At 36.0% G+C, this 22,915-nt stretch overlaps 1 protein-coding gene and 1 pseudogene across 5 annotated transcripts in view; both read right to left on the bottom strand.

The window, feature by feature from the left end:
• LOC145283789 (negative elongation factor A-like) overlaps window positions 1-22,915 on the bottom strand; it is a 259,059-nt gene that overhangs the window by 205,126 nt on the left and 31,018 nt on the right. The window contains exon 1 of one of the 5 annotated variants that reach the window (XM_080132865.1): window positions 11,857-14,969. The exons of 1 other annotated variant lie outside the window; for it this stretch is intronic. Coding sequence is in view for 2 of the 4 variants with exons in the window: in XM_080132860.1 (XP_079988986.1) it covers window positions 4,157-4,357 (201 nt within the window). In the remaining 2 variants the exon portion in view is untranslated. Of the gene's footprint in view, window positions 1-4,156; window positions 4,404-11,856; window positions 14,970-22,915 lie in introns of those variants that run through there. 3 more of the 5 variants (XM_080132862.1, XM_080132860.1, XM_080132861.1) reach the window with 3 other exon arrangements.
• LOC145284238 (U2 spliceosomal RNA) lies at window positions 10,720-10,899 on the bottom strand (annotated as a pseudogene).

Raw genomic sequence — 22,915 nt, 5'->3', positions numbered from 1 at the left:
ACGTTGTTTTATAAATTCACCCCCCCCATTTTGAAATGTCTATGAGAATTTTAATAATTAATTTTGGTCGACACGTTTTATATATCACAAATTGAAGATAAAACATCAATAAATAAAATACTCAAATTTAAAACAACAAAAAAATATCACTTATCTGTAAATTTACCGGTAAAGTCCAAAATGTAAATCCTTCTTTTTTCGATAACCACTTTTTTTTTTTTTTTTTTACGTGGAAGCTTAATTTTTGTTTAGAATTTTCCAGTCAATATTTTTCGGTCAGTGTATATTTTTATATTTAATTCCTGGTTTCCTTTTTTTTCGATATAAAAAAAAAAAAAGACGATACCATATAATGCAGATTTATAGTATAATAAATAAAAAATTCAGGTATTTCTTTAAGATATTAAAAAAAAAAAAAATTACATTTCATATCTTCGTCATTCGTAATCCGTGTAAATCCAAAAATAAAAAATCCCAGTTTTCAGGTACGATAGCGTAAAGGCGCCAACATTAAAAAAAAGGACGATGTTATCTCCCTTTATTCATATAAGGTCAATATGAAGCCACCCTCGAAAATTCCTTTAAAATTACGGCCAAATCTGTTCATTGCAATGTGGCTATAAAGTGGGTGCCCATTTGACGTCACATCATTATAGAAAAGTGACCCCCCACTTTGTGACCATTTGTAAAATTTTTTATCTTCGAAACTACTAGTTTTGTTTGCCGTATATATAAATGGTTATTTCCGTTTTCAGCGCCTCCGAAAACCTTTAAAAGTGGAAAATTTGAAGGAATATAATCCAATATCGAGATTACTAATTAGTGTTTTTTTACACTTATAGGCTTCCGTAGATAAGAAAGTGATAATCTTAACATCCGGTGTCTTTACAACTTTCTTGAAAGACACGCGTTGTCGCGATATGTGTTGGAAAAATCCTTCCATTTAAAAAATACATGGATTATAATACATAAATATGAATAAATTCTCATACAGGAAGATTAAAAGAAAGCATATCTTACTCATTAACCAGGTAAGTTGTATATTTTGCCGTTAAAATAAATATCGTAAGATTCAAGTAATGTTATTGTTCGACAATCCGTGTAATGTTAAGTGAAGAAATCGAAGGAAAAATAAATAAAATTGTTTATTTCTCTATTAAAGCTTTTATGATATTAAAATTTGGTCTTTGCTCGTTTTATTGAAATAAAATTTACGGGTTTAAATTACGTTTTCATATTGTTATAATCTGATAGAAAGATAGGTGTCTATTCAAAATGGCGACTCGGCTGAAAATTCCCCCAAAATTCTGATACTGCTAGTGCTTTGATCCGTGCTGAAATAACGTTATTATTTAAAAAGCCATTCTTAACACGGGGAGGGTGTTTTGTACCTATTCTCTACTTTAACCTTACAATTAAACATTAAACTTTAAGCTTAGAAATACGATTTAAAATATAGCACGGATCATAAGTGCAAAGTGCACTAGCACCCATTTTCTTAATAAATGTTTAGTAATTATTTTTCTTTTAATATTCATAAACAGTAAAAACGTCGTCATTTAAAAAGAAAATGCTACTTAAAAAAGAAAATAACATTGATTAAACGTAAGTAAATTTATTATTCTATCACCATTTTGTGGTAAGTAAATTTCAAGAACCGCCGACAGATGTCGTTTGTCAGCCAAAGAACCGGGGTCGATAACTATTGTTGTAATGAAAAATAAAAGTTTCATTCAACACACAAAACTAAAAACACATAGAAATGAAAAAAGTTGGGAAATTATTTTAATATTCATTTTAAGAAAATGCTATTAAAACAGAAAAGAAAAAGTCGATAAAAGTGACACATAAACGGTAAAAAAAAAAAAAAAAAAAGATATTAATAAATGTGTAGTAATGTCTTTTATTTCAATATTCATAAACAGTAAAACAAAGTCGATAAAAATTCATGATCGTTTAGTTACTATGGCAACTAAAACATGTCCTTCCTTCGCGCATGCGTGGGGAGAAGTCATTGTTTTTTTTAGGGTGTTCGGCAGGGAACTCTTACCGCGACCAGTACCCTCATTTATTTCAAACAACATTTTGTAATGCTAAACTATTTAATTTTAAACAGAACGTTTCACGATATCTTAAGCACCTTTTTTTTTTTTTTTTTTACCACGGTAACAAAAATACATAAGTACCGAACGTTTTATAATTAATAAATTTAAATTTGAAATAGAGAAATAATAAATTGCAAGAGATTACGGGTTTAATATTAATTTGTATCGATAATCACGTGATTCAATTTTGAATTAAAAAAATTCAAAAAATATTGTTTAAACTTAAGTCTGATATTTATTATTTCTATTTATGTATTGTTTATCATTAAAAAAGGTATTCATTGTGTACAATTAAAAAAAACAAAAACACGGAACATTAAACATTTAAATATGAATAGAACGTTTCATAATTGTAACCTACGAAAACTTTTTTTTTTAATTAAAAGCAATACAAATAAAAGTTTTTTTCTTTTTCAAGTTGTTTTCAGAAACAACTTCTGAAATACCTATATTATTGTTTATATATTATTGGCATAGTAACGTCGTACCGGTGATTTGGGAATATGTGATAAAAGGTTCGAACCACTTAAACTAGTCTTGCCTGTTTTTTTTTGTTTTTTTGTGTTTTTTTTTAATTCAATTGTATAGAATAGGTACAAAACACTCCCATGTTAAGAATGGTTTTTTAAATAATGTTATTTCAGCACGGATCAATAAAATGCACTAGTACCAAATAAATAAATAGGTACTCGTGCAGAGAGTGATCCGGACGTAAATTATGTCGTTATTATTTACAAAGCCATTCTTAACATGGGGAGGGTGTTTTGTGCCTATTGTATACTTCAACATTACAATTGAATAAAAAAAAATTAAATTAAAAAAAACAAAACTTTAATTAAACTTGAAAATACTATTTAAAAAATACCGCGGATCACTCTCTGCACTAGCACCAATAAATAAATGTTACCAAAGGGAAGTTATTCTACCTCCTAACTTGATAGATTTTTAGTGGTTTTATTTAATGGGTACTAGTGCAAAGGGTGACCCGGACGTAAATAATAACGTTATTTAAAAAGCCATTCTTAACATGAGGAGGGTGTTTTGTATCTATTCTATACTTCACCCTTACAATTGAATTAAAAAGCGGGTTTGTATTACTGTACACATAGATTCGAAAGAGTTGTCAAAAAACAAATGTTATCAAAGGCAAGATAAGTTACTTTTCTACAAAACTGGATATATTTTTCGTGTTTTTATTCAATGTAACATGTTTATTCAGCTCGAAAAGCATACAGTGTTTACCGATGTATTGGAAAATTCAAAATGGCGCCCGACTCTCTCTTTAACACGGTAAGTTTGGGAAAAGGTGTTATAAATAATAAACTAGACAAAATACTGTTAGAAATTCGCTAAATATATGTTACCGTGACATAACTTGACATATATTACGTGGTTTTTTAATAGTATTTTGGCTAGTTTATTATTTATAACACTTTTTCCCAAACTTACCGTGTTAAAGAGAGAGTCGGTCGCCATTTTGAATTTTCCAATACATCGGTAAACACTGCATGTTTTTCGAGCTGAATAAACATGTTACATTGAATAAAAACACAAAAAATATATCCAGTTTGGTAGAAAAGTAACTTATCTTGCTTTTGATAACATTTATTTGTTATATATTTGTTTTTTGACAACTTTTTTTGAATCTGACAGTAATACAAACCCAATGATTCTATTAGGTTTCTGAATTTTTTTTAGATGAAAATTGATTCTTTGGATTACTGTTCTCATCTTGAGTGATATTTTCACATTTCGGCCTTCTTCAAGTGTATCTTGTTGAATTCTGGAACCTTTTCTTTAGCTACCCTCATGGATTAAATAAAGGGTTCTGTTCGAAATTCCGTACAGATTCCAGAGTTCTACAATATACACCTGAAGAAGGGCGAAGGTTACATCGGCCGAAACTACTCAAGATTTTTTTGTTTTTGATAATTGTGAACGTCAGCAGACTGAAGAAATAGTTTGAAGAAAAAAATCCTTAAATATGCCCATATGGTCCGGAGTAACATGAATTGTTGTTTTAATCAATAATAAATAATAACTCAACAAACCTCCTCTACATTGCGGCGCGGTAAATGGAGAAATGATAGCATCACCTTCACTTTGACATGTGGCTGAAGCGTAAAAAAACATCCTCGAATACTTAATAGTTTCTCTTTAGATAATAGGGAACAAATAGTTTTCCCTGACCAAAGATCATCAGTTGAACCTAACTTATTATGAAGCCATAATGCAGCGTCAGTTGACGCCATATTGAATAAATCATTCGTCGGAAGTGAATATCAATTCGCCCAAAAGAAACTAGCGCACTAAATGAAATCGGCTGTTTCGGTTGGTAGATATTAGTTTCAACGTCATCATCACAAAAATAAATAAATAAATAAATCTATAGGTGTAGGTCCAAAAATAAAAGATAAAATAAATAATGTTTCTGTTTTGTTTTGAATTTTAATTAACCACATTTAAACAAATCAGCCCCCCCCCCTTCTTAGCTGCAAAGATGGCATAACCGCGCAAGTTGGGGTTAAAAAAAAAACAGGAAGAGTTAAATAACTTTTTTTCAGGCGAAAAATATTTTTTAGGGAACGAAAAATATTTTAGAATTTAAAAGTTCAAGGTAATTTTTGGGTGCTTCTTCACTGCTTGCTTAACTGAAAAATATTGAATTTCAAATAAAACAACGTAAATGTTACCTTACGCTACAACAAAACAGTAAACACCGACCAATCTAATTTGTTTTTTTAGGAGTATTCGAGGTCACTGACAACTAAACCCGCCGCAAATTTACTGTTTGCAGGGTATGAACCCCTAGACCTTCGGACTATTTTGTGCCATTTTACCGCATTTGGTAGTATTTTTCTTACATGATACGTTCGCGTGCGAACGGGTGTCTTACCACATCGCCTAAGAAGCTTGGCATGCCGGAATCTCTAAGCGGTCATTTCAATTTTTTTTTTTTTTTTTTTTACATGGGGCACCACTTATCAAGGCCCGAAGGCCACTCAGGGATAAGGGTTATTGCGTGTACAGTAATCAATGAGACAGTATTGTAGTAATCATTGGTATTGGGGTTTTGATAGAGTGTCTTACTTAAGGGGGCGGTTTGTCAGGAGTTTGTTTATGTTGGACTTGAAGACGTCCAAGTTGTAGTCAGGTGGGAAACAGGCAAGCAGCAGAGAGTTCCACTGGCGTGCAGTTCTAAGAAAGAAGCTCTGCTCATGGAATCTACGCTTGGATTTATGCACAGATAAAGAGTGGGGAAAATTATTGACAGTAGTTTCAGCCAGATGGGTGTTTCTGGTGGAAGATTGGCGAGGGGGGGACGAGGGATTGGAGTTCAGACGAGCACCTGCCATGGAAATAACGATAAAACAAAGACAAGCTCGCAACGTCTCTTCTGTGGGAGAGAGGTTGCAGGGAAGAGAAAAGGGCATCCCCCACTAAACCACGAAGTCTATTTTGTACTCTGTCAAGGCAGGATAGGCTGTTTTTAGCAGCTCCTGCCCAGATGTGGCAGCAGTACTCCATCCTTGCACGTACTTGGCTTTTATACAGATAGAGAGTTGCATCAGTAGTGAGATATCTTCTGGTGCGGTAGAAGGATCCCACCATTTTCCCAGCGTTCCTGGCAACAGATTTGATGTACGTATTCCATTTCAGATCAGGAGTAAAGGTCAAACCCAGAAGCTTGTCAAAAACATGGAGCCTCTCCAAAAGGAGAGCCATCCATTTCAATTGATGCCAGATGGGGATCGGAGCATTGATGATGTAAAGATAGAAGCTTAGTTTTGGATGCATTAAAAGTGACTAGCCACCTCTTCTCCCATTGTACCATGTGCTCAAGATCAGAGGAGAGAGAATTAGAGAGAACTTTGTCATTTACGGCCTTTGATGTGTTGCCATAGATGGTCGTGTCATCAGCATAGATGTCAACGAATGATTTAAGTATGTGTTTTGGGAGATCATTGATGTAGATCAGGAAGAGAGTTGGGCCCAGGATGGACCCCTGGGGGACTCCAGCATTAATACTGTGGGCCTCTGATTTCTGCCCATCAACCACTACTCTTATCAACCTATCGGAGAGAAATGATTAAATGATTGAGAAAACATTTCCAGTAATACCGTAGCTGGAAATCTTGTGAAGTAGGCCCTTATGCCATACCTTATCGAAGGCCTTTGATATGTCAAGAGCAATTGCCCTAGAGAGGAAGCCTTTGTCAAGAGATTCACTAATCCTATCAGATATAAATAGATCTTGCAGAGCGGAAACCATATTGCATGTCACTAAGAAGGTTGTTTCTGTTGAGGTGGTTGACTACTTCTCTATTTAATATGGATTCCAACAACTTACTCATGACACGCAGGAGACTTATTGGTCTGTACTGAGAGGGAGATGACTTTTCACCTGAATTCTTAAATACAGGGCATACGGATGAGGTTTTCCAGGGTGTTGGAAAGCACTTCTCCTTAAGGCAACGCGTAAACAGTTTTGGAAGTATGGGGGAAAGTTCTGGTTGGAGCTTTTTCAGCACTATAACTGGAATGCCGTCAGGGCCAGTTGCCTTACTGGAATCAAGGTTCTTGATTAGCTTGGCGACCTCACGCACAGATATTTGTATGTTGCAGAGCATGTTGTCTGTTATAGGGGGAAATACGGGGATTTGATGGCCTTTGTAGCATAGAGTAGAATTGACTGCAAAGTTCTTGGCAAATAGTCTGGCCTTGTCTGATGCTGACGAGATGACCTCAGGTCCATTGATGATAGTTGGGAGAGAACGCACGCTTCTGTTCAGGATCCTGTTTGCTATTTGCCAAAACTGGTGGGAACCAAGCTGCTGCTCAGCTACTTTGGATTTAACGGACTGAGCATATAGCTCTCTTGCATTTTTTATTACCCTTTTACAGTGGTTGCTGGCATTCCTGAAAGCAGCTTTAGTCTCAGTACATCTATTACGTTGGTAGCTATGGAAAAAGTGATTTCTGTGTGCGATGGCAGCAGCACATTCATGGGAGAACCATGGCTGGCTGTTAGCTTTTTGTTGGAATTTTTTGGATGGTATGAATCTGTCTATGCCTGCAATTAACCATTCGGTCAGGTCTGATACTATGGAGGACACATCCTTTTTAAACATTGAATACAGAGGTAGATCAGAAATGAATGTACGGAAGCTATCCCAGTCAGCCATAGAGTATCGATATACAGTACGGTGAAGAGGTACGTCTGAAGACTTATTACATTTCATTTTTATCTTAACTGCTACAACAGAGTGGTCGGAGGATCCCAGAGGAGATAGAACAGAACATGAACATAGCTCAGGTGAAGTTGTGAGGAAAAGGTCTAGAAGGCTTGATTACTGACCGGTAGTATCGGGCACACGGATGGGTTCATGAACAATCTGAGTGAAGCCATAGGCAGTGGCAAAATCCTGACAGAACGTCCCCTCGTCATCGGTTTTATTTGAGTGGGTCAGCCATTCCACATTATGGATATTGAAGTCACCGCAAATGTGAATGTTAGCCGAAGGATGAGCAAACAGGATGTGGTCAATTTTCTTGGATATGCTCTTAAAGATAGTAACCCCACTGTTGTGGGGGCGATAGAGGGCAAATATAAATGCAGTGGTGTAAGCTAGTGCAACCTGAAAGCTCATATAAGGTAAATTAAGGTCTTCTCTCGAGATATCCCTACCACATGGAAAGCCATCTTTGATGTAGGCACATATTCCATGCCCATGGCGATCTTGGGGGTCAGATTTAGATGTTAAGTTGGAGTATCCTTTAATTATGAATTCGTCTAGAGAAGTGGTTGGCCCTATGCCAGTTTCACTTAGAAAGAATATGTCCAGTTTCATCTCCTGTAATTGTGGTTCAACCTCTGGAAGGTTGGAACGTAGACCCCTGATGTTGGAGAAGGAGACCTGGTAGTAGGGGTCTACGTTGGTCGATGGGGTTCTAGGTTTTTGTTTTTTAAATCAATTTTCACCCCAAACAAGGCACAGTGCCATTTCGAAGTAGGGGGCTACTATCAGGAACATAAGTTGCAGGGGCATTATAAAGGGAGATGAGTAGCAAGATGTTTGTTCACATTACACTTGAACTTCTGCATGTCAGTACAGTTAGGAAAGCTGTGAGATTTCTCTCACAAGGTTTTTGCCCCTGGTAGAATGGAAGAAAACCAAACAGAAATTACAACAAGCTCACCTTAAAACTTCAATGTCAATTTTATTAAAGTAAAGAAGGTCCGAGTTGCGAAACATGAGTCATCTTCAGCTATCTGCCACTATGGGCTGGTAACATTCCCGAAGGGAATAATAGTTCGCCTTCGATAAAGGCTGGGTAGAATTCCTGCTGACAAAGTAGTGCACAGGTTGGATATGTTGAGGTGATTTCAACGATGGATGCTGCTAGCTGGGCATACACGAGGAGTCCTTGTAGAATCAGTCCAAATGGCAGACAAGGCAGGTCAAAACATAGACCTTAATTTTGTTTTGACAGACATTAAATAGTAACACAAGCGTGCAAATATAAATTCGCCCTACTTAAGGGCATTGGTAATTGCAATGATAATGGTCTGCTCCACGTTTGGGCACTTAAAATGCCGCAAAATAGCAAAGTATTTTCGCTGCCTCGATTCGATCCATGTGTTTCCAACTCTGCGTCTTCTCGGATTCTGATCTGAAAGGGAATTTGGCGCCGAGAACATTCTCGGCAGTTATAACATGCAATTTTATTGGTTAAAATAAATCCGTGGACGGAGAAACCGTCCAATAAAAAGCTTGCTTATTTCTGCAGAATTTCTTACACACTGCCAAGGAAAGGAAGAAAAAGTAATGGATAATCATTACTTTTTTAAACAAGATAATGATGTACTTTTAAACAAGGCCGATAGCCATTAGTCGCGTGCTCTCGTATAATGAATGAATGCATGAATGTAGGATTGACATGAAATTCTTAAAGATAAACTAAAATGACTGTAATATGGGCTGAAATGACTTAAATAAATAAAAAGTAAATGACTTAGAATGACTTTAATGAACTTAAAGATGAATTGAATGACCTTAAGAATAACTTGAATGCTTAAAAAATAGCTGGAATCCTTCAAAAGCAACTTGAATGATTTGGGGAATGACTTGAATAGCTTTGAGACTGACTGGTTGTAAAGTGGGTGAGCATTTTACATTAAATTAATACAGAAAAGTGACCCCCCCCCCACTTTATATCACAAAAATTATTTGATTTAGGGAATTTGAAACGTTATTTTCATAGTCAGGAACCCCAAAAATCAATAAATAGTGGTATAATAAACATAAAAAGAAATAAAAAGTACATGTGTTACGGACCGACCGACTGAGTGACTTATAGAGTTGGTTGCACACGACTAAAAAAACTATTCTGTGGTATGCATTTTAAAAAAACTATTCTCTGTCGGTTGGTCCGTTCATCCATAACACATTTAATATACTTATTAGTTACAAACAAGTGCAGCATCGGTTAAGAACAGATACTACTCTTTGGTCTTAGTCATGTGGCCAAGGAAAAGTTACATTTTGGACAGGTTTCAGAAAAGTCTAATGGATAGGTAAAAATTTATGGGGCAAAAAGTGTCATTATTTGCAATTTTGGTACATTTTTGATCCCTTATGAGCACCTTGGAATGCTGAATACCAGTGACAATGGACAAACTATGCAGTTTTACACCGTAACATATGTATATTTTAATTCAGCACCATGGGAGAGCACTATATAGATATACATATCAAGTTTTTTATTGAGAAATATGAAAAAAGGGCGTTTTTATCACTAAAAGTCCCCAGGGAATGCAAACCAGAATTTTGGTAGGGTCACCCATACTGAATTTATATTAAGAACAATGCCCTGCGCATTTGGACAAGTTTCAGAAAAATCTAATGGATAGGTCAAAATTTATGGGGCAAAAAGTGTCATTTTTTTGCAATTTTGGTACATTTTTGACCCCTTATGAGCCACTTGGAATGCAGAATACCAGTGACAATGGACAAATAGTGCAGTTTCACACCTTAACACATGTATATTTATGTTCAGCAACATGGGAAACCATTATATAGACGTACATATCAAGTTTTTGTTGAGAAATATGAAAAACGTGCCAGAAGAAAGGGCGTTTTCAGCACTAAAAGTCCCCTGGGGATGCAAACCAGACTTTTGCCAGGGTCACCCATACTGAATTTATATTAAGAACAATGCTCTCCACATTTTGGGCAAGTTTCAGAAAAATCTAATGGATGGATCAAATGTTACGGGATAAAAAGTGTAATTTTTGGCCATTTTTGAACCCCTGTGGGCAAAACAGGATTTTTCGGAAAAAAAAAAAAAAAAAAAAATTTTTACTGTGCACATCTATATATTAAAATATAATTTGTGACAAAATTTCAGGAAAAACTAATGGACGATTATCCATCAATCATCCGGACTAACAGACAGACGGACCCATTGAAAACATAGGTCCTTCTCTGATAAATTGAGGGACAAAAATGTTACTCCATATCCCCTGCTTAAAAAAAAAAAATAAAATGTAAATGTGTTACAGATCGACCGATGGAGTGACTTGCAATGCGACTAAAAATGCCTTAGCATGGAAGGGTTTCCCCTTCCATTGCCAAGGAAAAGTTACAAACGTAAGTACAGCATCTGTTAAGAACAGATACTACACTTTGATTTTAGCTATGTGGTCAAGGAAAAATTACAAACTTAAGTACAGCGTGTAGTAAGAACAGATACTACACTTTGATCTTGGTCAAAAGGCCAAGAAAAGGGTATTTATTTGCTTCCCCATTGAGCAAATTAGGCACAAGGCTGATTTTTAATGTGAGGAGTGAAGGGGAAATGGGGACCAGCTCCCTGGGGAGTAGGGGAGCTGGATAGTGACAATTGGTATGAAGGGTTGCCCCTACATTGACCAAGGTCTTATATGTGGGGTTGGTATTTATTTGCTCCCCCACCGAGCAAATTAGGCACAAGGCCAATTTTTAATCTGAGGAGAGAAGGGGAAATGGGGACCAACTCCCCGGAGAGTAGGGGAGCTGGATAGTGACAATTGGTAGGAAGGGTTGCCTCTGCATTGACCAAAGTCTTATATGTGGGGTTGCCCCACATATGGTCTTTGCTTGCAGTATCTGTTCCGGAAGATACTACACTTTGAGATATTAAATCTTTTATTCAGGCAAAAAATTAACATGAACAAAAAACTTAGGCACAAGGCCAACTCAACAATGGGGGTCGTTGGTCATCCTTGTCACCCCAGAACTAAACAAAATCAAAAGTTTCTCCCAGCTAGTATCTTCTACACTTTGATCTTGGCCAAAAGGCCAAGAAAAGCTTAAAAATCTAAGAACAACATCTATTAACAACAGACCTTTGATCTTAACCAACAAGGCCAAGCACAAAAGTGTTACGGACAGACCAACCAACAGACAAACCGACCGACAGACCAACGGAGTGACTTATAGAGTCGTTTGCACGCGACTAAAAACTGTCAATAAGTGACGGGTAAGAAATTTGTCCCAAGGGACGTAACAATTATACAACTAATAGCAATGAATTCAATGTGTGTGTCTGCAGCCAAATTCAAAATTATAATAAGTCATTCTCGCCTAACTAGAGAAATTATCAATGATAAGAAAAAGTGACTTTAACTTGAGTCGGCGACCTCGATAATAGAATATAAGAATTTATTTTGACATTTTGTCCGTACAACTCGGACACACCCACTCACCTATGTCCTGGTCAAACTGCAATGATACCAATTATCGCATAGGTGTTGTTCCTTGGCGATCGAACATGCAGGGCAGAAGAAGGGGCCGCTTTATTTCGTAAATTCTGCTATTACAGATTCAGAATTGTGTTTTACTGTACCACCCCGCCTCCGTGTGGAAGTTGTTGTTGTTGTTCTCCTCTGGTCGAGTGGTCAGCGTTGATCGTCTTTGGCGTTGACTCGTCGACAATCGTCCACCGGTCTGCCTTCGCCGTCCGCAACGCAGGCACCAGACAGCTCGAGTTCCTCCAGTGAAGTGACCATACACTGCTCCACCCCACGTTGTGTTTCTTTAAGTGATAAGGCAGCGACGTTTCACCCCTGCAAGGAAAAGGTTAAACACACGGACGACAGGAACGCTGGCACAAATGTAAAATAAAACAGAACACTGTTTTATATATGTACATAATAAAAAGAATCTTTATCCTGTTTTCAATGTTCAATAACTGCACAGTCAAACGAAGGGAGTGAGTGTCTAACTGGTAATATGGCGACTTGGCTGTGGTTCCGACCTCAAGGCAGCTTATCTTCGGGAATGATCGGCAACGATTAGGATGGTAAATTCGTTTCTCAATCTAACCGACCGGAAGGCTGGTTGACCAGTTTGAAAGTGCGTGCAGATCCGAAAAACGGTTTGTTTAAATAAGAAAACCCTGCCTGGCAATTCCTTTGAGATGTCATTTTCTTGCCAAATTACATTACTCAAGGCTCTTATCGTATAGATCTGCTTAGGTAACTAAAACTCTCGATACGAGGGGGAATTCCCTCTTAATGGTTATTTACGTCATAACCCTAGGGGCGGTCCCCTCACCTCCAACTACCGTGGAGTCGATCCTCTTACTATCACTGGTGATGTATGCTAGGGGCTGGTCCTGGTTCTCCAACCATCTTGGAATTAATCCTCTCACTATTCCAAGTGACGTCATCCTGGCGATTCTCTACTTCTCCACCCTAGATCCTCGGCTCGTGTGGGCGAACAGGCGGGGTCTATATTAATACTAATTAATATTTCCTTATCTGATTTCTGCAGAGAAATACAGTTTTCCCAAACAACATTATTCAGTGGCCGACATATGGCCATTACCTGTCAACACGCGTCTGCTTATTGCAGCTTCTGGACGACGAATCTTTTCTTAAAATATCTTTCCAAAACAACATTGTTACAATGGCTCCTCTCCGGGCCATTAATTATATCAACATGGGAACATATGTCCCAGGAAGAACGAAAAGTCCTTTTCGAAGCAGTCATTATCTATAACTTTGCTAACTCAGCATCTGTCTCGTCAAATTCCATTTCCTCGGCCATTCATCTCAATTTCTTATCAACACGGGAACATATGTCCCAAGAAGAACGAAGCCTTTTTCAAAACAGTCATTATCTATGACTTTGGCTAATTCAGCATTTGTCTCGTCAGATTCCATTTCCTCGGCCATTCATCTCAATTTCTTATCTTATTTACCCAGGATCGGCAATGGCTACCGCCATCCAATTCTGTTCTGTACCTAGTCACCCAGCCAAGTAATTACTGTCTGTTAACTCTTCCAGACCAGGGTCCTACCCTAATATTGTCACATTACCTCTAGGGGATAAATATTTTTTAAAGAATGAGCTTGAACACACCCGTCCTTCAAAACTGAAGCCGAGCTGACCTTGTGGTCATTACCGACCAATAATTTTATTACCTTGCCCAAACCTCAGAAAGGTCGGGGCTTATTTGGATATTTGATAAGAACAATTTCACCCTCCGAGACCTTTGGAGGGGAGGGGGGGCGTGATCTTTAATGTTGGCATCTACTTCTCTAATTGAGAGCAAGTAGTCATTGTGCCAAATACTTCTAAATTTACTGACAAATTCATCCCTCAGTTAAAGAGAATGCAAGAACGTATTTCTATTAAGAGGTTCTGGAGAAAGATCCTCTGAACCACAATTATTGATAAGCAAGCGTGTGTGATATCCTGTCTGCCTCACCCATGGTGGATCGATATAATATTTGCCATCCCTAAGAACAATAGACTCCTCGAAGGCATTTATTTTTTCTTCATCAAGAGAAGACAACATTTTTGTTTTGTTAATACCAATGGAGTCTAGGGATAAAAACCTTTCCATTCCATGTTCGTCAGCAGAATCGTCGAAAAAGGGTTGAAGCGCATCTTCGTAAGTAGCTACAGGATTTAACACGCTATCAATTAAGTAAGAATGGCATGTAGGTAGTGCTTTAACAACTTGATCAAAGGCTAGTAACTCTTCCTTAACCTTTGCATTGGAACTCAAAAATTTAGATCCCTCGCTAAAAGGAATTGTGTATTTGGGGAGTTTCCATGCAGAATCTCCCAAACATTTAATTAAACAGAGATTATCTATCCGTGGGATAAGGTCTAGGCCAATTATGCTGTGAATAGCAGACCCATTCAATTCAGAGTATCCAGGACAAAGACAAAAACCATCTTTAGTCAATTTTGACGTGATCTCATCAAATTTGTCCACCTGAAATTTTAACTTCAAATCATCTGCAAACAAGGCAGAAAAAGGAAAGGAACGCTGATGTCTCAATTTAAGAGACACTTCCAGCTTTCTAAGTTTTAAAGAATTAGTCCCCACAAGAGGCATTTCCACCATTCCATTTATTCCCGGGACTTAAACGGTTTAGTATTACGTCAGAAAAGAAGGATTTCTGGTTACCCATATCCAAAAGACAGTAAAAATAGACTGGGTACCCTTTCGCCTTCATTGATATTTTGATTACAGGAAATCTAAATTTTTCCTGTCCCAATAATGATGTACGTCCCAACAAAGGATTTGGGACTTTTGGGGCACATAATAGAAAACTGGTTCTTAAACCACAAACGGCACAAGGATAAGGAAAACCCTTTATCCCTTTCAAAACAGTCTCAGAGTGCTCACTGAGGCATCTGATACATAATTTGAGTTCTTTGGCTCTTATAATTTTTGAGTCAAAGTCTCGATATTTGGAACAAATTTTTGTTGGGTGATCAGTAACCCTACATAATTTACAAAATTTATTAATTTCGCCATTATTAACGAGAGACTTAGAGTTATTATAACTCTTTTTTGAATTAATCTGTTTAGGCTTGGAACTCTTCGCCATATTAGATTTTGGATCCGAAGAAGAAGCCAACATTTTTAGCGGGCTATTTTCCTGCCTCAGCACAACTAATGGTGATGCCATCAATATATCCAAAATGTCGAAAGTGTACGAAATGATGGAAGAAAGAGACGGGAAACGTTCGTTAGATTTGTTCATTAGCTCTCTGCGCACGCTGTTCGGAAATTTAGCAAACAGAACGTGCACAATCATAATTCCAGATGTAGAATTATCTGAAAAAAAAAAATCGGTACTAAAAGACGTGTCCATCTCAGTCAATTCAAGCTTAATGCGTTCGAGAAGAATTTTAAGGTCTTTAATCAATAAAAATTGCTTTGGTCGAGGAATAATATCCTCAAAAATTTGATTCATGATTAAAGATGGATTTAAAAATTTCCCCTTCAAACAAGCCAAGGTCTGTTCATAATTTTCGGGGTTTATATCTAAATTGGATATGAGATCGAATGCCTTTCCCGTTAATCTAGATTTTAATAATAGTAATTTGTTCACGTCATCCAAATTAGAAGTACAAAATTCAAATTTTCTAAGAAAGCTACGAAATTCAAATTTATTTGAAGTCAGATCCCCACTGAATAGGAACAAGAGCTTTTGACCTTCCCTGGTCAGGTTCGAAACAAGCTAAATTTCCCCTAACTTTTGCCATAAATTCTGCCGAATCTCGACAAATATTGAATCTATCCTCAATTGAGGATTTTTAAATTAACTGGTCGAATAGGTCGTCCAGTTCGGACATTCATTTGTGAATATCAAGAGAAAATTTTTTTTTTAATTTCTTATCTAGCCTTTCTTCCATCGAAGTTAGGGTTGTTGTTATGCAAAATTTCTTCGCTTCTATTTGAGAAAGCAAATTCGGATTAGTCATGATGCTACTGATAACCCAACCAACAAAAAATCAAAATGGCCATTCCCATGTGGAATAAAAAAAAAGGAGCGAACTACAAATTACTATTTTCCGACAATGTAAAACTATAGTCATCGAGAAGGAAAAAAAATGTTATCTGAAAACCCAAAACCGGCTAAATAAAATCTAATTAAAGCAACGATACAAATTTAATAGTGCAAGCAAGGGAGATAACCGAAATCTTCACTAGGCTGAAAATAATTTTGACTGCGTGGTGGACCAAATTTGTATAAAAAACAAATTCTCCAACACAATATTTAAGCAATAGACAACACTTGAAATCACAACTAATAAAAAGATTTTTTTTTAATCAATGAATATCAAAAATATCTTCAAAGTCTTTTTTTCTCAAGTTACGATTTAAGAATGACGTTTTTTTAGGGGGGAGGGGGTTCTATGTCTGGCCGAGTATAGTGGGCTAACTGTGCCTAGCCGAGTATGATGGGCTAGCTATGTCTAGCCGAGTAGCCCTACTTTTGCTAAGGAGTATCCGACAAAGACATAATACTTCCCTACCCAGTTTATGATCATGAGATCAGGGGGGAGTGTAAGGAAAATTTTGGTGTGACTGAAGTCATGGAAGCGGACTGCTAAGGGTGGCATGTGTGAACTCAAAACCTGACTGACGGGACACAGAAAGGCGACAAACATCAGGTTCGATTGCATCTTAATTTGCATAAATGAGACAATATAAAGCCGACAGTGAATAGTTCGGAAGTTGAGTCGAGTTGAGTTCTCAAGAACCGCACTGAATGTGGTTAGAGCGGAGAATGTCGCCGAGAATCCAGTCCAGGTTTTTTTTTTATTAGAGTGGAGGGAAATATTTTTCTAAAATCGACCTCAGTGATGCATATTTGCAAGTTCCAGTCGATGAGAAGTGTTCAAAGCTGCTATGTATCAATACCCATAAGGGATTGTACAAGTTTAACAGACTTCCTTTTGGGGTCAAAGTTACCCCTGCGATTTTTCAGCAAATTATGGACAATATGTTAAATGAGTTGGATTTCGCAGAAGGGTACCTGGATGATGTGTTAATGAACAGTGCTAGCAAAGAACAACACAAGGATCATGTAAACTAAGTATTCGAAAGGATCCAGGATTATGGATTTAAAGTAAAACAGAAAAAATGTACGTTTTTCATGAGGAACATAAAATACTTGGGGAAAATCATCGATGAACATGGAAGAAGGGCGGATCCAAATAGATCGAATGCAATAAGAGACATGCCTACTCCAGAAAATATTGCGTCTCTACAAAGTTTCTTAGGGTTGGTGAATTACTACAATGTATTCATGCCAAATATGCATAAACTAAGATCACCCTTAAATGAACTGTGAAGGAAGGACCAAAAATGGGTTTGGACGCAAGAGTGCGAAGGAGCATTTCAGGAAATTAAAGATATATTAATGTCTAACTTGTTTCTGGCACACTATAATCCCAAGCACGATATTGTAGTTGCAAGCGATGCCAGTGCCTATGGCATAGGAGCATGCATATTACACAAAATGGATGATGGAAAAGTAAAACCCATAGCCCATGCATCCCGGACACTTTAGCCAGCTGAAAAAAATTACTCGCAAATTGAGAAAGAAGCGCTAGCCATTATATTCGTGGCAAAGAAATTTCATTGTTTCCTGCATGGTAGGAAATTTCTGTTACAAACCATTATTAACGATTTTCGGATCAAAAAAGGGACTACCACAACATACGGCGAATAGACTCCAAAGATGGGGTACCATACTTCTGAACTACAATTTTCAAATGGAGTATGTACCATCTAAAAAACTTGGTCATGTAGACGGAACCATTGGAGGATATGGTAATAGCAGCTATTCAAGCGGAAGTTAAGGTAAAAAAATACTTTATATGACACAATAAGAGAACTTCCAGTAATGCTTGATGAGATTAAGAGTAAGGCAGAGGTAGACGAATTTATTATAAACATGAAAGAAAAAATCAACAATAACCAACTGGATGAGGAAATCTATTTAATTTGCAATAACATCCTCTTATATAGCAACATGGTGATAATTCCTGCAACACTACAGAAAAGAATGCTCAAGGAATTCGATGTAGGACATCCAGGCATATCAAGAATGAAAAGCCTTAGGTGCTCTTTTGTTTTTTGGACATGAATAAGAATATAGTAGAAAAAGTCAGGAAGTGTAGAGGATGTGCATTAGCTATGAAAGCTCCTCTGACTCAATTCAGATTGTGGGCAAAAGCGGACCGACCCTGGTCGAGAATTCACTTAGACTTTGTGGGACCGCTAGAGGGGTTCTATTATCTCATTGTTGTAGACAGCCTATCTAAGTGGCTGAACTATTAACTTTCTGTATAAATCATTCTCTAGTTTGGGGTAGTAGACTGCGTTGTCACAGACAATGGAACGTAATTCACGGCTACTGAATTTAAGAATTTAAACATTTTTGTGAGGATCATCTAATCGAGCATATAATCATTCCACCATAACACCCAAGAAGTAACGGGCAAGCGGAGAGGTTCGTTGATATATTCAAGAGAGCTCTGAAAAAAGCTAGTGGATCACTGGCGGATAAGTCAATCCAACAGTTTTTACAGGTTTACAGGATCACATCGAATGCAAACATCGAAATGTCGAAGACACCTGCTGAGGTCATATTTGGACACAAGGTTAGATCGATTTTCCACAAGTTGTTACCAAACCGGAAGAGACCAAACCTCAAAAAATCGATAACAAAAAAACGGTATAAAGATGGCAAAAGAGTCTTCTACAAGATTCACAAAAATAATAGGACTTTCTGGGAGTCCGGCATTGTTGTAAAACAAATAGGCAACATGGTCTATATGATTAAGGGGCCAGATTTCATGCACAAACATCACACTAATGAAATGCAGAAAAGACTCTCGAACAGCGAGGTGACCAGATCGCCCGAGGAGCACATCATGAACACAGTGTTTGATTCTTTTCAGGTGCCCATACCAGAGACAGCTCCTAAGAATAGGAGGTTAGGTGAGTTGATTAGGGTGAACCCAAAATAGAAACGTTATTAATCCCCAGACGGGATATTTTCAAAGGCGGGGGGGGGGGTTTATAACCGACCTTTCTATGCATAAGGGAAATTACACCGGTTCTCATTATATATATAGTGCCAGTAATGTCTACATCAGTAAGAAGGAGCGACAGTACTCCACTGCCTACTGAGCGCTAGTCAGTTATACCCTTATTTCTACCTGTGATGTTAATACATTTTGTTTGTTAAACCAATCTCGACTTGATTTTCTTCTTTTACTATTATGTTACACTCTTCATTTTACAAACATTGTGGTGGCACATAATCAGTCACACAGAGAAATGGCCAATCAATTCGACTGGAACTACTGGAAGGTCACTTTCACATAGCCATAATAGTTTTCCCTGCTTCTCCTAGACACATAATCCCAACACATCTGAGCCTAGTCTGAGTTGTTCTGGGGTCTTGCTTACCAGACAAAACTTCTCCAAATGTTTCCTGACATGGGTTGCAGAACACACACTCTCATTCACAAAACATGTTGTCAATAAATGAATACAAGACGTCAATTTCCTCATCCATTTCTTACAAGACAACTTGCTGAGTAGTGACTGCATGCATCCAGTATCGACTAGAGATGTATATGGTAGTCCATTGATGCAAACAGTTACAACCAGCAATGCATCATTTACAACAGTTTAGAGGATGAGATTGGTGCTGAACTCTCACCTCCAATGCTTGTTTCCCAGAAAAAAATCGAGAAATGTGCCTAACATCAATAACACGTGATATTTTTTCAGGGCTTCACACCAGCACCTCTGATTGTTTCACTATCCAGTAGACACTCACTTGCCCTATAATTGAGTCCATTGCAATTATAAATCGCCATGAAGTATCCATCACCTTAAGTACACTTTATGCCAACTGTGCAGCCTGCTCTGGAACTCTTATGTAGTTCTTTAAAATGGCACAAGTGACAGATTTAGGCTATCCATCTGGGAGGATGCTTGTAATAGTTCTTCCGCATTTACAGGCAATTCAGCAATGAATGCACATGCAGGCACTGATCTGATACACCACCAAACAGGACCGCAAACCTACGTAGTTCTGCCAAAAATACTTTACTATTTTACCTTGTTGAAGGCGGCATGCTGCAGACTGCTTTTATGCAGCTAAGGGATCCAAAGCAAAGGCTGTGTACAACGTTTTCTACACAATCAAAATCTGTACTTAATTGCTGGTACGCAGCATACGCACCACCTGACAAATGCATTGGGATGACATACTTGATGTGCTTCACTCCACTCACACACATATCAGTAGTTAAAATCTTTTAGTAGGTAAGTGCTTCAATTCTCACTCACACACATATCAGTTCAACTTTCTCTAGCCACTCCATTATTGACTGTCCAAATTTACTGCCATCAAATATTAGTATGATCAAAGGCCATAATAGCTAAAAGCATATAAGCATATTAGTATGGTCAAAGGCCATAATAGCTAAAATAGCGTGTTGCTTCACAAGGGAAGAGAAAAACAAAATTATTATCATATGTGGTAACACGGTTCAAACAATTTTGTTCATGTAACCTGACACGATCCTGAACAACTTCATCAATTCGAACCCAAACACCTTCATTGATTCGACATGACATGATCTTGAACAACCCTGTTGATTCAAATTCGAACATCTCCAATGATTGGACATGACATGATCCTGAACATCTCCATTGATTCGAACCAGAACATCTCTACCATTTGACATGAAATGATCCTGAACAACTCCGATTATTCGAACCTGAACACCTCTAACGATTTGATACGATCCCGAACATAACAACTCCACACAACACATTACTAGAGCTACCTTGACAGTTACTCTCCAAATGACTCTGGTATCAGCTCTTTTTATAGCCCTTGGACAAACTCATTTTCCCTGTAGATAGGCCCAACTTAGACATACAATTCTTAGGCACTTCCACGCATGCTCATTACAGTTAATTCAATTCCAAATTCTCAGAAATCTAATGCCAATTTCGAAAAGTAATTCCAAAAAGTTTTCACATGAACTTGAGGAGATTAAAGCAAAGTGATACATTTTTTTTTTCAAGTGATAAATGCAGATTTATCAATTTCTTCTGTCTGCTATACATGGTGTTTAAATGAGTTACTTCCCCTTTGTCTCTGTTACATGTCCCAAGATGTCCACTTCAGCATGTAAGCATATTTTTACCCTTATTGAAACTGTTTTTCATGAATAATTAATTTTCTACCTTACCATTTTCTGCAATTTTGGGATATGTTACTATTTGCGACATGACAGTTACCATTTGCTTGACTTTTACTTCAAATTCAAAAATAGAGTTAACAGCCGTAAAAAGTTTGCATGGCTCAAAATGGAAGTTCATTCAACTTTAAATGTATATACAGAACTCTATATTCTAAAATTTTTTTTTCTTGTTTCTTTTTCCACAAGGTTTTTCAAGTTGTTCACATGTAGTTGCCTAAAAAGGTGGAGTCACATTAGATGAGAGGGTTAATAATAATAACCGGATTTTTCTTTAAGAACTTTTGGAATGTTTTGATCAAAATGCGATAGTGTACCAACTAGACATCTATCTTGGTTTGCCCACTAACCATTACCACGTTGTAAACAACAACAAAATGTCAGCTGACATTCGACACTCCCGGAAATTAAAATCTTTTAGTAGGTAAATGCTTCAATTCTCACTTGCAGTAGTTAGAATATGCTGTACAGAAGACACACAAGATTGAAATAAAGATAATATAATGTATCGAATTATTAAATTAAACAATAATAAAGATAATATATGGAATAAATTATACATTAAACAATAATAGAGATCATATATTTATTGACTAATTAAATAAACCAATCATAAAGAATATATATGCAATGAATAACATTAAACAATAATAAAGATAATATATGAATTGAATTATTAAATTAAACAATAATAAAGATAATATAATGCATTGAATTATTAAATTAAACAATAATAAAGATAATATATGCATTGAATTATTAAATTAACCAATAATAAAGATAATATAATGCATAGAATTATTAAATTAAACAATAATAAAGATAATATATGTATTGAATTATAAATATAAACAATAATAAAGATAATATAATGCATTGAATTATTAATTAAACAATAATAAAGATAACATATGTATTGAATTATTAAATTAAACAATAATAAAGATAATATATGTATTGAATTATTAAATTAAACAATAATAAAGATAATATAATGCATTGAATTATCAAATTAACTATAAAAAAGATAATATATGTATTGAATTATTAAATTAACCAATAATACAGATAATATAATGCAGAGAATTATTAAATTAAACAATAATAAAGATAATATATGTATTGAAGTACTAAATTAAACCATAATAAAGATAATATAATGCATTGAATTATTAAATTAAACAATAATAAAGATAATATATGTATTCAATTATTAAATTAAACAATAATAAAGATAATATATGTCTTGAATTATTAAATTAAACAATAATAAAGATAATATTATGCATTGAATTATTAAATTAAACAATAATAAAGATAGTATATGGATTGAATTATTAAATTAAACAATCATAAAGAATATATATGCAATGAATAAAATTAAACGATAATAAAGATAATATATGAATTGAATTATTAAATTAAACAATCATAAAGATAATATATGTATTGAATTATTGAAGTAAACAATAATAGAGATAATATATGCATTGAATTATGAAATTAAACAATCATAAAGATAATATATGTATTGAATTATTAAATTAAACAATAATAGAGATAATATATGTATTGAATTATTAAATTTAACAAAAATAAAGATAGTATATGCATTGAATTATTACATTAAACAATAATAAAGATAATATATGCATTGAATTATTAAATTAAACAATAATAAAGATAATATATGTATGGAATTATTAAATTAAA

The sequence above is a fragment of the Euprymna scolopes genome, chromosome 8 (assembly GCF_053919585.1).
Source record: "Euprymna scolopes isolate OS-2025 chromosome 8, ASM5391958v1, whole genome shotgun sequence".
NCBI lineage: Eukaryota > Metazoa > Mollusca > Cephalopoda > Sepiida > Sepiolidae > Euprymna > Euprymna scolopes.
The sequence above is the reverse complement of the archived record's forward strand: the minus strand, read 5'-3'. Positions and strand labels throughout refer to the sequence as shown.